The sequence below is a fragment of the Myxine glutinosa genome, chromosome 2, assembly GCF_964187855.1.
Source record: "Myxine glutinosa chromosome 2, kmMyxGlut1.1, whole genome shotgun sequence".
In the NCBI taxonomy this organism is placed as follows: domain Eukaryota; kingdom Metazoa; phylum Chordata; class Myxini; order Myxiniformes; family Myxinidae; genus Myxine; species Myxine glutinosa.
The window spans coordinates 216,100,961-216,120,149 of record NC_136262.1 but is presented as its reverse complement, the minus strand read 5'-3'; the positions used below and the strand labels follow the sequence as shown (position 1 = coordinate 216,120,149).

Below are 19,189 nucleotides of genomic sequence, written 5' to 3'. Positions count from 1 at the left end.
TGGAGCAGAAAACTCATAAAGGAGAAATCTTCAAGTGTATGCATTGACACACACGAGCACAGCGGTTGCTTCGTGGCGAGTACAATGAACTGGCATCAACATAAATAACCACCTTTAGAGGCCATTTTTCCCCGCAAAGCGGGGGTTGGCCTTTTTCGGGAACCGTGGTTGTTGTTGTTTTTTGGTCCCCTTTTTGAAGCAATGTTTTACGGCCGGATGCCCTTCCTGACGCCAACCCTTTTTGCCGCTTTTAACGACAAACAGGGAATTACCAGTGAACTGGTACTCAATTAGCCGACCTCGGAAGGATGACAGGCTGAGTCAACCCCCCTGGCATTAATTCAGCGATCGACCGGGATTCAAACCCAGGATCCTAGGATCATAGGCCGGCACCCTAGCCGCTAGCCCAACTGGCATCAACATGTAGGCTCGAATACAGTTGAAGGCAGTAGTACGAGTATTAATGATCCGGGTTCTAAGCTTATAGAGACCAAGGTAGGCACAGGATAATTACCATGTTGCTAGTGGATTGTTGTAAAAACCTGCTGGCTTATTGGGAAAGTAGGAGTGGTAATTATTAGGGAGTCTGGTCTACACGTTGGCAATGCCCTCAGGGCAACTTAGGGTGAAAGATAAGTGAGGTGTCTGAAAAGTCAGTGTCACCAAAAATAAAAATAAAAGAAAATAAACACTAACCAAATACCAAAAAATGATACACTTACTTCTAAGCAGTTGTCCCTCAGGCACGATGACTTTGTTCGCAGATCAAACCAACGAACTGTCCCATCTTCTCCACAGGATAAAAAACTGTGAGGCTCCCCAGGAACCACAGAGACCTGTGAGAACACAAATCAACATCGACAAAAAAAAACACTTTCTCGTGGTAATCAGCAGTTTCACTGCGATGCTTTCACTTACTTAAATAACCTCAACTCAAAATTACAATAACATACAGTAAAACAAAACGTCACTCAGTAGAGCATATAACTCTGCCAGGCTGAACAGTTTAGGTTTTGTATCCCACCGATAGGGCAGATCTGGATCCGGACCTGAACCAAAATCGAATTGCTGGTTCTTGTCGCCTAACCAACTCATCTATTGAAGTGCGGTGCTATGCGCACGACTTCTTTGCCAAGAAGATAAGCAACAACGCGGGTAACCAAAAAGAGTCTTTATTACAAAGCTCAACTATAGCACTGAAGTGCTCGGGGCTGCGCGCGTATATCCCGAGGCCACGCCTACCCCTCGGGCGTGGCCGACACCCTCTTGGTGCGCGGAATGATGTCACCGCGCCAGCGAGCCATCGTGTCCGCCACACGCGCCCCACCAGAATTCCCGCGCACCTGAAGGGTCAGTTTGCGGGGCAAACGGATGACCCGGCCGAAGCGCCCTCTGGCGGCTGGCGGCGTCTGGGATGCCGGGATGTCATCTGGGATGCCCCCGGCGGCACCTGGAATGGGTGCAGGACAGGGGGGGGGGGGGGGGTGTGTGCTGGCGGGGCTGGGCAGTGCCGGAGGTCCGCCCGCCGGGGGGCGGCCCCGACGCGGGGGCCGAGCCACTGGCGGGGGGTGGTCCACGTCGAGGTGGGCCGGCTTGAGGCGGTCCACGGAAACGCGGTCAGGAGTACCGCCGATGTCGAGGGTGAAGTGTTTCGCCCCGGTCTCCAGCATGCGGAAGGGCCCGTCGTACGGGGGCCGCAGCGGTGTCCGGTGGGCGTCGTGGCGGACGAACACGTACTCCGCCGTGCGAAGCTCCGGGGCGACGTGCGTTGGCGGGCACCCGTGGTGCGCCATCGGCACCAGGGCGAACCTCCGGGCGGTCTCCTGCAGTGCGGAGCGCTGCTGCGCCGCGGACCATGGTGCCGTGGAGTCGGGGAGGAACTCGCCCGGCACCCGCAGCGGTTGTCCGAAGACCAACTCCGCCGCGGATGCGCGCAGGTCGTCCTTGGGCGCCGTCCGGAGGCCCAGCAGGACCCAGGGGAGCCTGTCGACCCAGCCGCCGTCGCGGAGGGTGGCCCGGAGCGCGGCCTTCAAGGAGCGGTGGAAGCGCTCGCACAGGCCGTTGGCCTGGGGGTGGTAGGCCATGGTGCGGTGCAGCTGGACGCCGAGCCCCCGCGCGACCGCCCCCCCAGAGCTCCGAGGTGAACTGGGCGCCGCGGTCGGACGAGATGTCCGAGGGGGAACCGAACCAGGCAACCCAGGTGGCGATGAACGCCTGCGCGACGTCCGCCGCCGTCGTCGCCGCCAAAGGCACGACCTCCGGCCACCGGGCGGTGCGGTCCACCATGGTGAGGACGTGGGTGAAACCCCATGAGGGGGGCAGAGGTCCCACCAAGTCCACGTGAACGTGGTCGAACCAACGTTCGGGCACCGTGAACGGGGCCAACGGGGCCTGGGTGTGGCGGTGCACCTTCGTGCGCTGGCACGCGAGGCACGTCCTGGTCCAATCGCGGATGGCCTTCCGGAGGCCATGCCAGACGAACTTGTCGGCGACCAGCCTCTAGGAGGCCTTCGTGCCAGGGTGGGACAGGCCGTGGATGGCGTCAAAAACCCGGCGCTGCCAGCCCGCGGGCACGATGGGGCGAGGCCGCCCGAGGGAGACGTCGCACAAGAGGGCCATGCCCGCGCCGTCGAACGGCACCTCGGTGACGCGGAGGCCCGTGACGGCGGTCCGCAAGGCCTGGATGTCGGGGTCGGCGGTCTGGTCCGCCGCCATCCGGGCATAGTCGATCCCGAGGTGGACCGCGTGGGCGACGGACCGGGAAAGGCAATCTGCCACCGGGTTGTCCTTTCCCGTGACGTGCCGGATGTCCGTCGTGTACTCGGACACGGCCGAGAGGTGACGCTGCTGCCGGGCCGACCATGGCTCGGCGACCTTGGCCATCGCGAAGACCAGGGGCTTGTGGTCGACGAAGGCCGTGAACGAACGGCCCTCGAGCAGATGGCGGAAGTGCCGGACCGCCAGGTGGAACCCGAGCAACTCGCGGTCGAAGGTGCTGTACCAGCGTTCGTGCGGGCGAAGCTGCCGGCTGAAAAACGCCAGCGGTTGCCAAGCGCCACGCACCCATTGCTCGTGCACCGCGCCCACCGCGTAGTCTGACGCGTCGGTGGTGAGGGCGATCGGTGCGTCGAGCGCCGGGTGCGCGAGCATGGGGCGAGCTTCGTGCCCGCGAATGCCGCGTCCATCTGCTCGGTCCAAACAACGTCACCTTTGCCCGGCTTCCCCCGGAGGGCCTCGTGCAGGGGGCGCAGGAGCTGGGCGACGCGGGGCAGGAAACGGTGGTAAAAGTTCACCATGCCCAGGAACTCCTGGAGCCCCCTGATCGTGCGGGGGCGCGGAAACCCCTTGACCGCCTCCACCTTTGCCGGTAAGGGGGTGGCCCCGTGCCTGGTGACGCGGTGCCCCAAAAAGTCGATTTCGGCGACGCCGAACCAGCACTTGGCGGGGTTTACGATCAGGCCATGCTGGCCCAGGCGTTCGAAGAGCGTGCGGAGGTGGCGGAGGTGCTCTTCGCGGGACGCGCTTGCGACGAGGTTGTTGTCCAGGTAGACGTAAACGCAATCCAAGTCGCGCAAGACGCTGTCCATCAACCGTTGGAACGCCTGAGCCGCATTCTTCAACCCGAAGGGTAGGCTGGGCCAAATCAGAGGTGATTTTCCTAATTCAATGTAATTTACCTAAAAGTTGTGAGTGAGTATCAGGAACAAAATCATGAAAAAAAAAATCAAAAATATTGACGTTTTACGGTCAGACAGCCCGTTACCATAGCAACAGTTACAGACGACTCAAAAAATGCCTAAATTGACGATTTCTCAAGCTGTGTTTGACCCCCAGAGTTGATTCTGGTACCAAAAGATGCAGAATTGAAAGCCAAGGATGATTCGATAGCTTAACAATGTCTGTGACACAATTCAATACCACTTTTATCCAAAAAACTAATTTTTGTCTGAAATTTCAAGCATATTTATGGAAAAAAATTGAAAATTTTGCTTTTTAATCATAGGATAACCATTTATCAAATTTAATTTACTTTAAATTGTCTTTTACAACCTTGTATTGTCCAGTTTTTATAACTGTTATAACGTTTTAGGCATGGATACAAAAGCCAAGACCGTGTTGTGGCTCTTCGAAAAGTGTCCCCCCATCTTCAATCGACCAGGAAACCAGGGATTCACTGGCCCTTATCCACCAACAGGGGAACTGGTTGTTCTCCAGTACCATGGGTATCACAGACATCTGCAGGAAACCAGCCACCTTCAGTCGAGCAAAAAGGATGCAGTCAAGCTTGTAGTGAAGGACTTGCAGGACCGTCGGCAGCTGGGAGATATCTACACACCCGAAGAGCTGGAAGACATAACCAGTCTCGCTGCATTCATGTCAGTCTTCTACACTAAAGCGTGGTTGACATGTACCAGTGCTGCAGATGCACCATCTAACGACCTGTACCTGATGAAGAACCTCCTCAAGGCTGAGGCCAGTATCGCAAAGAATCCAACAAAGTGGCCTGCCAAATTTCTGTCCTTTGTGACTGTGGCCCGAGAGAAGCTACAAAACCATTTGTGGTACCTCTCAGAGAGATTGGTCTCTTTAGCACTCTTCTCGGACAGAACGTCATCTGACAAGCAGACTATGAGAAGGGCTATGCTCAGGTACCATGGGACTGCACATAACATGATACAGGAGATGCCAGCCTCACAGCAATTGGGGAGTAAAGCCCTCAAAGACTTTGTTGGTTACGACTCTTGGAGCATGTTTGAACTCTTGGGTATTGACTCCAGTTTTGTCAAGCTCCCCGTTGCATAGTGGCCCACCGCAGACAGCTATCGTCATGGCAAGGAAGTTGTGGCCAAACTCCCAGTTGTCAATGACGCAGCAGAGCGGACACTTGGACTCGCCACAGATTTGAACACTAACAAGGCCCCCACATCTGAGGAGCAGCTCCAGGCTCTATACAGGGTTGTGAAGGGCGTCAGGGAGAAGCTGCATGGACTGGCAACATCCACTGAGGTTGTGACTAAGAAGTCATTGGCCTCCATTGATTACAATTGGGACTAGGTTTTTTATTTTGTTATCAATGTTCAATGTCAGACCTTAAATTTGAGACAAAAAAGCTTAATCAATGACAAAAGTTAATTTAAAGTACATTTAATTTGACTATAGCTCTGATTAATGATTATCCTATGATTAAAAAGCAAAATTTTCATTTTTTTTTCAAACAAATGCCTTAAATTTGAGATGAAAATGAGTTTTTGGGATAAAAGTTGTATTGAATTGTGTCACAGACATTGTTAAGCTATCCAATCATCCTTGGCTTTCAATTCTGAATCTTTTGGTACCAGAATCAACTCTGGGGGTCACACACAGCCTGAGAAATCATCGATTTTAAGAATTTTTTGAGTCGTCTGTAACGGTTGCTATGGTAACGGGCTGTTTTACCGTAAGACGTCAATATTTTTGAAAAAACATTTCATGGTTTTGTTTCTGTTACCAGCCACAACTTTTAGGTAAATTACAACCTTGTAGTATGAAAAATTGAGAATCACCCCTGATTTGGCCCAGCCTACCGAAGGGCATCCGAAGAAACTCGAAGAGGCCGAATGGTGTAATGAGGGCCGTCTTCGGTATGTCCTCCGGCCTGACGGGGACCTGGTGGTATCCGCGGATGAGGTACACCTTAGAAAAGAAGGACATTTTCGCCAACCGGGCGGAAAAGTCCTGAATGTGAGGGACCGGGTAGCGGTCGGGGGTGGTGGCATCGTTGAGGCGGCGGTAGTCTCCGCACGGCCGCCATCCCCCGCCGGGCTTCGGCACGATGTGCAGTGGCGACGCCCAAGCGCTCTTGGAGCGCCGTACGATGCCCAGCCGCTCCAGCGTAGCGAACTCCGCCTTCGCCACCGCGAGCTTCGTCGGCTCGAGGCGGCGTGCCCGGGCGTAGACCGCTGGCCCGACGGTGGGGATGTGATGCTCCACCCCGTGCTTGACGGCCACCGCCGAGAAGGTGGGCCGCGTGAGGGCCGGGAAGCTGGCGAGGAGGCGGGTGAACTCGTCCGCTGCCGGAAGCGTACAGACCAACCTCGCCGGGACCGAACCGCTCAGCAAGCCGCTTGGCGAGCCGCTCGGTGAGCCGCTCAGGGAGCTGCCCAACGAACTGCTCAGCGTGCAAGCCAGCGAGCTGAACGTTTCGGCCTGGACGAGGCGTCTGTTCTTCACGTCCACCAACAACCCATTTGCACATAGGAAGTCCGCACCGAGAAATGCCATGGGCACGCTGGCGGTTACGAACGTCCATTGAAAGCGTTGCCCTCCGAACCGCAGGGAGAGACAGCGCTTCCCGAATGTGCGTATGGGTGTACCGTTGGCTGCAAGCAACGTGGGGCCCCGGCCTGCGGTTCGCTTGACGGACGTGGAGGCGGGGATAACGCTCACCTGTGCGCCCGTGTCGCAGAGGAAGCGACGCCCGGACAAGGTGTCCGTGACAAAAAGGAGGCTGCCGGAATGGCCAACGCTCAGGGCCGCTACCGAGCGCCGGCTTGGTAGTTTCCCGACTTGCCAAACGAGCACGGCGGGCAACAATTCCTAGCCTTGTGGCCAAACCTGGCGTGGAAACGGCACCAGGTTTGCGGCGGAGGCGGAGGCCGCGGTGGTGGTGGGCGGGGCGTGGCGTGGGCCATGCAGTGTGCATCGGCATCAGCCTCGGGATTCACGAGGTGTGCATCAGCATCAGCCTCGGGATCCGCGACCGCCGCACCGACTCTCGCCCGCGTGTCACAAGCCGCGAAAAACTTGTCGGCCTCGACGGCCAGAGCGCGGGGTTCCTTTATTTTGGAACCGGCCAACGCGAGGCGTACCTGTGCCGGCAGCTGGCGTAGAAAGAGCGCCCGGAATAAAAAATCCGGGGCGTTGTCACCCAGCAACGACAGCATGTAATCCATCCGCAAAGATGGTCGTGTGTCGCCGAGTTGGGAAGGTCCAGGAGGCGGTTGGCCCGTTCGCACTCCATGAGGCCGAACGTGGCGATGAAGAGACGCTTGAGCGCCTCGTACCTGTGGTCGGCCGGTGGGTTCCACAGGACGGACACGACTCGGGCGGCTGTGCCGGGCCCGAGGGCGGCGATGACGTGGTAACAACGCGTCTCATCCACCGTTACGCCTCGAAGTCGGAACTGTGCCTCGGCCTGCACGAACCATACCTCGGCCTGAGCTTCCCAAAACTCAGGGAGCTTCACCGCGACCGCGTTGTTGGACATTGGCGCATTCTGTTGGTCAGCGGCGGCTGAACCAGCGTCGAGGTCACCAGTGAAGTGCGGTGCTATGCGCACGACTTGTTTGCCAAGAAGATAAGCAACAACGCGGGTAACCAAAAAGAGTCTTTATTACAAAGCTCAACTATAGCACTGAAGTGCTCGGGGCTGCGCGCCCCGTGTATATCCCGAGGCCACGCCCTTCGGGCGTGGCCGACACCCTCTTGGTGCGCGGAATGATGTCACCGCGCCAGCGAGCCATCGTGTCCGCCACACTGGCTAGTTTTGTCATAATCCGTCCACAATGTTTTGAAACATCATGATGTACTTCCACGTGATGTTCCACACTTCCGGTCCCTCGAGCGACGGGGCTTGCTTCGATCTCTCCACGGCAACAAAGTTTGAGTGTTTTCCCGTTCGTTTGTCAAATTTCCGCTGCGTATTTTGTTGTGTATGTGTTATTGTATGTTTCTATTTGGTTTTGGTTTTGTCGTTGTTGCAAATTTGTGTGTAATTAGTCGTTTCTTTGTTCGCGCCTCGTGCGCCTCGTGCGGCCTGGTGTCTCGTGCGGCCTCCTCATCTCGACTTGTGCCCCGCCCCCTATATCTCGTTTTTCTTTCACCTCTGCTCCTGCTTTCTCAAATCCACGTTCTCACTTAGAGACTTTTCCCAGATTGTTTTTCATGGTTTTGTTTAAACATTTATTTAAATATGTTTAAACCGCAGCCGTGATGCTGACGCCGCCCCCCCCCCCCACCCCCCAGAATTTCCATGTTTTAAACGTTTCCCAGTGTGTACCCTGGATAAGAATAGGTACGCCGTATCCCTGCGTGTCGTAAGAGGCGACTAAGAGGGTTGGCGTCAGGAAGGGCATCCGGCCATAAAAACTTTGCCTCAAAAAGAGAACCATGACAATTACAACTACATGTGGGCAGGGTACAGCCCGAAGTGGAGATCGGTTTCTGAGGTTTTGGACATGGAATGTAAGGACAATGACAGGGAGATCAGGAGAAGTGGTGGAAGTATTGGTCAGAAGAAGAGTGGACATATGTTGTGTGCAAGAGACGAGATGGAAGGGAAGTGGTGTGAGAATGGTGAAGGGTAGGCAGGGACAGAAATACAAGTTTGTGTGGCAAGGGTGCCTGGAGGGCATGAATGGTGTTGGTGCCCTGTTTTCTGAGGAGTTTGTAGACAGTGTGGTGAGTGTGACTAGAGTGAGTGATAGGTTGATGATGGTGAAAATGATGATTGGAAAGCTCTTGGTGAACGTCATCTCAGGATATGCTCCGCAGGTTGGTCGAAGCGATGAAGAGAAGGACAAGTTCTGGTGTGCGATAGAGAAGCTGATAGAAAACGTGAAAGATGAGGAAGTTGTTGTGGTAGGAGGAGACCTAAATGGACATGTGGGAAGGAGTATGGATGGTTTTGACGGAGTTCATGGGGGTTACGGATATGGTGTGAGAAATGGAGAAGGTGAAAGGATTTTGGAGTTTGCTGATGGAGCTGATTTGTTGATTTGTAATACTCAGTTCCAGAAAGAGGATAATAAGCTTGTTACATACACGTCAGGTGGGTCGACGACAACCGTTGACTACCTGATGGTGCGTAAGCGAGATAGGGGGCACCTCCGGGACACAAAGGTGATCCCGGGGGAGGAGGCAGTTTCACAGCACCACTTGGTTGTCTGCGACGTAAGGGTGAAAGGTGCGAGGAGAGCTTGGCGGGTGAAGTACCAACCGAGAATGAAGGTGTGGAGGTTGAAAGAGGTGACAGTAAGGGAGGCATTAAAAGAGAGGCTGAGTAGGGTCGAGGATGATGTGGTTGAGCTTGAAAGTGGTTGGATGTCAATGAAAGCTAGTCTGTTGGGAGCCGTTGGTGAGGTATGTGGATGGACAAAAGGACCACCGAGGCACTCTGAAACATGGTGGTGGGATGATGAAGATGGAAAGAGGATTGACGAGAAGAGGAAGTAGTTCAAGGAGTGGCAGAAGGCGAAGGGTACGGGAGCAGAAACAGCAGAGCATGAAAGTTATAAGGCAGCCAGGAAGGCTGCAAAGAAAGAGGTAGCAAAGGCGCAGGAGGCATGGAGGAAAATGTTCGGAGAACGCTTGGATTCGGAAGAGGGTCAGAAAGCAGTATTCAGGAGTGCAAAGCAGATAGCGAAAGAGTGGTGTGATGTGATGGGGGTGAGTTGCTTGAAGGATGAAGTGGGACAAATCGTTGTCGACCCAGATGGAATTAAAGGAAGATGGAAAAGATATATGGAAATGCTGTTGAATACAGAGAATGAATGGGATGGCAACATAGAGAGTAACCCAGTTTTAAGACCGGCAGAGAAGATAACTGAGAAGGAAGTTGAGGAAGCGATAAAAGCAATTTAAAAAAACAAAAAAAAAAACACCTTTAGAGGCCATTTTTCCCCGCAAGCGGGGGTTGGCCTTTTTCGGGGACCGTGGTTGTTGTTGTTTTTTTTGGTCCCCTTTTTGAAGCAATGTTTTACGGCCGGATGCCCTTCCTGCCGCCAACCCTTTTTGTCGCCTTTTTACGACAAACAGGGAATTACCAGTGAACTGGTACTCAATTAGCCGACCTCGGAAGGATGACAGGCTGAATCAACCCCCCTGGTGTTAATTCAGCGATCGACTGGGATTCGAACCCAGGATCCTAGGATCCTAAGCTGCACCCTAGCCGCTAGCCCAACACCAGGGATTAAGCGATAAAAGCAATGAAGGGTAGAAAAGCGGGAGGGCCGACGGGAGTTGTGGGAGATATGTTGAAGGCAGCAGGAAGTTGGGGTGTGAAGAGAATGACAGAGATCTGTAATCTGGTGGTGAAAGAAGGCCGCATTAAAGTGGATTGGGAACTGAGTACCCTAGTCCCTCTATACAAGGGGAAAGGTGACCCTCTGGAGTGTGGCTCGTACCGAGCGATAAAGTTATTGGAGCATGGAATGAAGGTATTGGAAAGGGTGTTGGAGAGGAGGATAAGGAAGAAAGTGAAGATCGACGAAATGCAGTTTGGATTCATGCCAGGAAGAGGAACGACAGACGCGCTTTTCATTGTGAGGCAGTTGCAGGAGAAGTACATGGAGAAGAGGAAGAAGTTGTTTCTTTGGTTTGTTGATCTGGAGAAAGCATTCGATCGGGTTCCACGCAAAGTATTGACATGGGCATTGAGGAAGTTAGGAGTGGAGGAATGGTTGATCAGAGTAGTGATGGCAATGTACAAAAGAGCGCGCACAGCTGTAAGGACGAAGGACGGCAACAGTGGTGAGTTTGAGGTGAAGGTGGGAGTGCATCAGGGGTCGGTACTAAGTCCACTACTATTTGTAGCTGTGATGGAGGTGCTGGCTCAGAACGTAAAGGAGGGTTTACCGTGGGAGTTGTTGTATGCAGATGATCTGGTGTTGATTGCGGAAAGTATGGATGGACTGTAGGAAAAGATGAACACGTGGAAGGAATGTATGGAGACAAAAGGTCTGAAGGTGAATATCGGAAAGACGAAGGTGATGGCAAGTGGTAAAGCTTGTGGTGAGGTGGAAAGAACTGGGAAGTGGCCCTGTGCTGTGTGTAGGAAGGGTGTCGGAGTGATCTCCATTCAGTGTACAATGTGCGCTGAGTGGGTTCATCAAAAATGTAGTTGTCTGAGAGGGTCATTAACCAGTGTGGCAGCTACATTCAAATGTAAGGTGTGCACAGAGGGAGCTGCAGATGGAGGAAATGTTGAGTTGGATCTTGGAGACGGCGTGAAGCTGGAAGGTGTGAAAACATTTTGCTGCCTCGGAGACATGCTGAATGGAGAAGGTGGATCAGACTCGGCAACGGTTGCTCGAGTGAGATGTGCATGGAAGAAGTTTCGGGAATTGAGTGGCGTGCTGATGATGAGGGGAGTGTCGTTGAAGCTGAAGGGAAAGGTGTATGCTGCATGTGTGAGAAGTGTTATGATTTATGGGAGCGAGACATGGGTAATGAACGTAGAGCAGCAACGAAGGTTGGAAAGGGTGGAAATGCGAATGGTTCGACGGCTGTGCGGAGTATCGTTGAGAGAGAGGAAGACAAATGATGAATTGCGAAAGATGATGGGAATAGAGCCTGTGATTGATGCTGTGAAGAGGAACAGGTTGAGATGGTTTGGTCATGTGTTGAGGAAGGATGAAAGTGACTGGTTGAGAAGAGTGATGGAAATGAATGTAGAAGGAAGTAGAAGACGGGGAAGACCGAGAAAGACTTGGCTAAAGATGGTGGAAGAAGAAATGCGGGCAAGGGGGTTAACAAGGAGAGATGCAGAAAATAGGGCAAAATGGAGAAGATTGTCATGGGGACCGCAAGGCTAACCCCCGCTCTAGCAGGGAAAATGGCCTTTAAAATGCATGTTGTTGTTGTTGTATGCTATATATTGGTTTTAGCCCCATCACTCACTCAATGGTGAAGAATCACTTGAAAATTATCTTATCCGGATTTGGATTCGGATCTTCACCAAAATTGAATAAACTCTTCCTTGTCACATAACCAACCTCTCCACCAAATTTTGCCCGAATCTGTCCTCCAATTTTTGAGATATCCTGTTCACAGACAGCGAGACGGGTGAAAACATAACCTCCACCACCGAATGAATATTTAGTGGGCTGGCAGGATGGCCAAGGCCATAGAGGTACATGCTCGCCTCTAAGCTGTCAAGCCTGGGTTTGAAACTCAACGCAACTATAAACTGTTATCCCAATGTTTCATGGGCAGGTTGATTCATCAATGTGTGTGCCGTCCTTCGGATGGATGTTAATTAAATGTACCGTCAACTGGCATTATTTGGTATATGTTAAATATCCCAGAGTGTACTTCGCGAAGAGCAGGTTGAGTCATTGCTGGCACCCTAAACAGGTTACAAATTCCTGCTCTTTCCAAATTTGAATGTCAGGTCTGGCCAGCCGGTTCGTAAAAGAGTTGGGCCAAACTTCCCTGGCCAACCCCACAAGAACATCAGAATAATTGTGGCCGAGAAGAAGAAAATTTATATTTAATAATGCTTCCCCAGTGAAAATTTATCACAACTCGATAACAAATGAAACCCAAATATTAATTGGTTAAGCACAGTCGACTTCAGTTGATTGAAGTTCATACTCCATCAAATTATAAAACCAATATCAGAAACAAATTATAAATTTAAAGCTTAAAGAACTAACATGGTTGGGTTGCAAAGTTATTGTTAAAAAAAAAAAAATAGTTCTCAGTTTTTCATCAAACCCTGTCCATCTCGGACAATTGTAGATATGGAACGTTTGAAGAAAGGTAACTTAGCAAAAAGATCCAATAACATTTTCACTAAGCCTCTTCCTTAGTCTCGGAAATTTCGATAATAGCTGAAGTAGAAAATGATGACCATAGGCGAGGGATGCCGAAAGACACTAAGGTACGCTGCTGAAATCCTAACACTTCCTCCCGTTTGAGGAAATATTTCAATCTCGTTTTTTGCTTTAGGAATGGAAAAACATTTGTGGTGATCCTCTCAACGTACGAGCGCCGTATCAAAAGTCATGAGCATCAGGAGATTCCACACGTTTGTGCCGAATATAGTAGAACACAACTTATTACCGACATCTGTTGACTCCAATATAAATACAAACTTGGCGAATGCACACCACTGGTGTTCACACCATTCACTGTGACAAAACAGCTGTCAATGACATAATGTTTCTCCAACATACAGCGATTGAATTCCTCATGAAGGAAAACAACTCAGCTGCAGATATCTATGGCTGATTGAGTCATCACTACAGTTCAGACATTTCTGTCAACATTCAAGTAGTTTGGGATGCCACCACAATTGAACTGTGTGTCCTGCTGACTTAACCAGCGCTTCGCTTCACAGGGGCCTTGGCATAATTATTGGAAGAAATATGTTCTTCATGAAGGTGTTCCTTAAGTCTGAGGAAGAGATGAAAATCTGACGGAGCAAAGTCAGAGGCTGGTGATCCTTTGTGGTGGTACTCCATTAATCATTAATCAGTGTTTGGAGATGCCTGCAGTGTCAGAAGTCAGGTGTATGGAGAACAGTGGTATCCCATTGACTGCCTCTTATTCACAGGATCGTAATGGTGCACCCAACTCTCATCTCCAGCTCTTCATGATTCACAGCACTGACATCATCGTGCTGCCCTCTGCCAACCTGACTAATGTAGAACTGAGACACCGAGTGTCAGAATCACGAAACCGCATCCAGTGGCGGGATGAACTAATGTGTGGACTGCGTTTTGTTACAATAGAATATCTTTACCTGTTTTGGAGAAAAGGAATAGGAGGCATTACTTTTCAGCATCCCCTTGTAAAAATGGTACTAGTTTCGGAGCGTGTCACATCTGTGAAAGTTGTAGATTATTGGAAAGCACAACATGCTAGATAAATGCAAATTGGTATACAACATAGAAAAATTTCCTTAACTGGAATTTCTAAAGCCCATGAAGGAACCTATACCTAAATCGCATGCTGGACTAGGAGACTTAGTACCTTTAACTCAATTGAAAGGATATGAGGAGATAATGCACACATCAACAAAGCATATAGGTTTTAAACCTGGAATCCCAGCAGCAAAATGTTAAGTCTTCAGATTGCCAAATAAGAGAAAACAAATGAAAACAATCACAAACTAGAACGGCACTCAGTAGAGAGCATACCTCTACCTGGTTGGCCGTATCACTCAATGGTGAAGAATCACTTAAATTTTTTAAATTTATTTATCATATCCGAATCCATATTCAGATCTTTACCAAAATCGAATCGATTCTTCATTGTCACACACACACAACCGGTCCACCAAGTTTCGTCCAAATCCGTCGACAACTTTTTGAGATATCCTGCTATGTATCGTTTTTGGCCCTATCTCCCAATGGTGAAGAATCACTTTAAAAATTATAGTAGCCGAATCCGAATCCGGATCTTCACCAAAATCTAATCATTTCGTCCGTGCAACATACGCTACATCTCTGCCAAATTTCGTCCGAATCCGTCCACAACTTGAGATAATTTGTTCACAAACAAACAGACAGACAAACAGACAAACAGACAGGGGTGAAAACATAACCTCCCATCCATCGTTGGTGGCGGAGGCAAAGAAGAGAATAAAAGAAGCAAGCAACACATAAGATTGAAGGCATTGACAAATTGTGGATTTTTTGGGGGTGTTGGTTACCTCATAAGCAGTTCCTTGATGGCAGCAGAATTGCTGGTGTCCATACAAATCTGGCCTGTCCACCTGAGTGACCATGATAACTCCATCACCTGAGCACGACACAAGACGTCTAGAACTGGGAGTTTCATTTGAAGAATCAGGTAGAAATCGAGCCGAAAATATGTTTGCCCTGTGTCCAGAGCGAATTCGGGTGACTACCTGATAAACAGAGGAGAAAGCAGTACGCGTAGGAATTGTAACGACAGCAGTGATTCATGCTCATGACATTAATGTTGCAAATAAGTCTACGAATGAAGGCCGACAGAAAGACCAAAGCAAAAATCAAGAAAACCAAAGTCCTCATCACTTTGGGTACTATTCAATGGTTATATATATATATATATATATATATATATATATATATATATATATATATATATATATATATATATATATATATATAAAATACATGACCAAAAATATGCGGACACCCCTTCTAATTAGTGGATTTGGCTGTTTCAGCCACACCCATTGCTGACGGGTATATACAGTCACGTGAAAAAGTAAGTACACCCCATGTAAAGTTTTGACTTTTTCAACATATTTCAACATACAGCTATTTGATCTTCATTTCAACAATATTGAGAGATAAAGGTGATATAATATAATAAATATCATGAAACATTTACATTTTGTAGTCCATTGTATAATTTAAATAAACATAAATGCAAATTTCGCATGTGGAAAAAGTAAGTACACCCCTACATTTATCACTACAAATACCTAAAATTAGAATCAGGTGCACCAGCTCAGGTGCAAATGATTAGAACATCGTTAGAGAGAATCTTGGAGGAACCTGTCTTATTTAAACCTCAGACATTTAGTTTGGTTTGCTCTTTGTTGTTGAAGTGTGCGGCGTCACCATGCCTAGATCAAAAGAGCTCTCTGAGGCCTTCAGAAAGAAGGTTATAGATGCCTTTGAGTCTGGGAAGGGATTTAAAAAGATCTCCAAACAATTTGAAATCAATCATTCGACTGTCCGGAAGATCATCTACAAGTGGAGAAGATTCCAAACAACTGCCAACTTGTTCAGGCCAGGCCGCCCCAGCAAGTTCAGCCCGAGAGCAGACCGCAAGATGCTGAAAGAAGTCTTTAAGAACCCCAGAATGTCATCACGGGACCTACAGGGAGCTCTTGCCACTGTTGATGTCAAAGTGCACGAGTCTACCATTAGAAAGAGGCTGCATAAATTTGATCTGCATGGGAGGTGTGCCAGGAGGAAACCTTTGCTGTCCAGAAAGAACATCAGGGCAAGACTAAAGTTTGCCAATGAACACCGAGGCAAAGACCAGCACTTTTGGAACAATGTGCTCTGGACAGATGAGTCAAAGGTAAAGCTATTTGGCCACAGTACCAGAAGACATGTTTGGCGAAAACCAAAGACAGCATTTGACCATAAGAACCTGATACCAACTGTAAAGCATGGTGGTGGAAATATTATGGTTTGGGGCAGCTTTGCTGCATCAGGGCCTGGGCAGCTCACCATCATATAATCCACTATGAATTCTTCATTGTACCAGAGGGTGCTTGAGGATAATGTGAGGCCATCTGTCAGAAGTTGAAGCTCAACCAAAGGTGGACCTTTCAACATGACAATGACCCTAAACACACCAGTAAATCCACCAAGGAATGGCTGAAAAGAAAGAAATGGAGGGTTCTGGAAAGGCCAAGTCAAAGCCCGGATCTAAATCCCATCGAGATGTTGTGGGGGGATTTGAAACGAGCTGTGCATGCAAGAAACCCCTTAAACATCGCACAGCTTTAAGAATTCTGCATGGAGGAGTGGGCAAAAAATTCTCCCAGTCGATGTCAGAGACTGGTAGACAGTTATAAGAAACGCCTACTTGAGGTTGTTTCTGCCAAAGGGGGCAATACCACCTATTAGAGCCAAGGGTGTACTTATTATTTCCACAGAAGGAAATGGCATCTCTGTTAATTTTTTGTTGAATATATTATTGCAAAGTAAATTTTTCATTGTTTTTTGTTCAATTAGATCACCTTTATCTATAGATGATGTTTAAATGAAGATAAAATATTGATATGTCCAGTTGTCCACAGATGTTAAAAAGATTTAAAAAAATTCATGGGGTGTACTTACTTTTTCCACATGCTAAATTTGCATTTATGTTTATTTAAATTATACAATGGATTCCAAAATGTAAATGTTTCATATTTGTTATATTATATCACATTTATCTATCAATATTGTTGAAATGAAGATCAAATAGCTGTATGTTGAAATATGTTGAAAAAGTCAAAACTTTACATGGATTTAGCCCAAAAGTTAAATAATAAGGCAGAATATATAGGAATAAAGCAAGGATATCACAATTATTGATATATCAATTTATACATACAGGTAGTTGACAAAAAATGGAAGCACCAATGTAAATTCACTTAAATAGGGGGTTGGGCCACCACATGCAGCCAGTCGGCCTGTAGGCTCCATGCCATAAGCCTGTAGGAGTCCACCAGCGTCTGGAATTATGCAGGAGCGATGCGGCTCCATTCTTCCAAGAGAAAGTGAATCAACTCACACCTGTTTGATGGTGTTGGAAAATGCTGTCTCAGGCGTCATTCCATAAAATCCCATAAATGCTCAATTGGGTTCAGATCTGGTGACTGAGAAGGCCATGGCATATGGATAACATCAGTGTCATGATTATTAAACCGACAATGCTCTGTGGATGGGAGCATTGCGGGGTCTCGTCTTCCAGCCAAGCTAACCATAATTATAGGCAACCAGGACGGCTGTGCAGCATTTTTATACATGCCCCTCAGCATTTTGGGATGTTATTTGCTTAATTAACAAAGGGGTCACACATGTGTGTACGTCATTGCTTGATGACACCAAGTTGGTGTCCCTCATTTATCAAGGTGTTTCCTTTTTTTTGTCACCTATGCCTGTACCTGTAGATACATTGAGCAATCAGATGAAGATTATGTTTGATTAATGGTTTGTTGTCCTTGGTTAAAAGAAAAGCAGAAACACCCATTTCTGTTGCTTGTATTACTTAAACCCTGATTACCTCTGTTTTACCCTCACCAGAGGAGAGGGTATTGCATTTGGGTCTATTTGTGTGTTTCTTTGTCTGTCCACACATAATGTGCTAACGTAGTCCACAAATGCCACCTGGTGGTAGCAATTATTACACGTTATATTTTTCCAACCGATGTACCTCTGTCAAGTATGTACAATTAGAATGATTGCATCCATAAAGTAGTACAATTAGAGCGTGCATACGCCTAAACTCTAGAAAGTACGGAATATGAATACATCCATAAAATACAAACAACTGCAATGTGAATCTTATGCAATAAAACTGAAAAGGTCTGCTTGTGCACTGTATGAACATAAACCTACATCGTTAATGCATCGTCGACACACCACACAATAGAACACAGAGCAGTGGTGGAAATTCACAAAATACACCACACAAACATCTCTTCAGTTATATTGCAACACAACATACTGTTATGTCAGTTGGGTAGGGCATATGTAGATTTAGGTAGATCTGCATAGGTAGGTGCTTCGCCTGTCGTGATAGGGAAACCTCACCTGTAATGTTCTGTTAGCGCGGTTTATCGGATTAAGTGTATACCTGTGATCATACGAGGATGATCGGGTGATAGGTAGAATAGGGATGAAGCTAATTCCCCGGTGAGTCAAACCTCTGTGATTTATCCATTGTCCCTTATGGCAACACATCACATACATTAGTTAGGCCCAATAGTGCACCACATTAATTAAATCCCCCCTTAAAATGACTTACGGAAGAACAGACCGGAAGCGGCCACGTACAACGCCGGCATGAAGGCAAACACCGCACAGGCAGGCCGAGAGCCACGCCCAGGAGAACTCGTGATTGACAGAGGGGAGGGGCGAGCAACAACCATAGCACCGATTGGAGAGTAGGGAGGATGAAGGACGTGCCACACTGATTGGCCACCGACAATGACGTGTCACACGATGCCGTAACACCAAACGGCGAGACGCTCGGCCAATCAGTGAGGAGCGCGCGAAAGAGCCACAACAAGCAATGCGCTCATTGGAGGAGAAGCGCCGGTGTCGTGCGAAGGCGCAAAAGGTGACAAGGAAACGAGGCACTGGTTGGTGGAGGGAGAGAGCTGACGTCAGACGCCAGGCAGGAAAAGAACTCGCTCGCTGACATTTCCCCCCTTCTTCGCATTTTGGCTGCCTTCCTGCTTGGACCTCCCTTCTGCCCTTGCTCCTCGTTCCCGTTTGGACCTTGGTGATTGAGAGCCTCCCCTGTTGTTCATCCTCTCCTGGTGCCTGTGTGCAAGTGCTGTGCTGTGTGGCGTGGGACGGACCATGCAGCGAGGCCGGGCTTCCCACCGACTGGAGCTGTGTCAGATGATGCGCTCGAGCCAGACGATCCCTGACACTGCCAGACTGAGATAAGCTTACATCCACAAACACAACGGTTTCTTTGATTCACTCTTCCCCTGTGCTTGTATTTGAAGTGAGGTGTGTGGGATCCGATTTAGGAACATTATTTATTTTTCGTCGCGTCCATTGTTCTCGGGTTCCGTAAAATAAACGTGTTTTCTTTTTGTACATAAATTCCGTTTTCATTTGTGAGTTACTTTTCACAGTTTGAAGACTTTGCGCGGACCGTCAGGTAAATCTCGCCGATTCTTCTTCTTTCCTTCTCCCTCCCGCGCGTGTATAGCAAATCCACCATTGACCCGGATGCCTCAAGTAAGCTC

At 48.9% G+C, this 19,189-nt stretch overlaps 1 protein-coding gene across 2 annotated transcripts in view; it reads right to left on the bottom strand.

Moving 5' to 3' along the window:
* Positions 1 to 19,189, bottom strand: part of DCAF6 (DDB1 and CUL4 associated factor 6) — a 140,282-nt gene that overhangs the window by 66,804 nt on the left and 54,289 nt on the right. For both annotated transcript variants that reach the window (XM_068106285.2, XM_068106287.2), the window contains exons 4-5: positions 14,420 to 14,617; positions 723 to 836 (exon numbers count right to left, since the gene is read on the bottom strand). In XM_068106285.2, the coding sequence (XP_067962386.2) occupies positions 723 to 836; positions 14,420 to 14,617 (312 nt within the window). The remainder of the gene's footprint in view (positions 1 to 722; positions 837 to 14,419; positions 14,618 to 19,189) is intronic.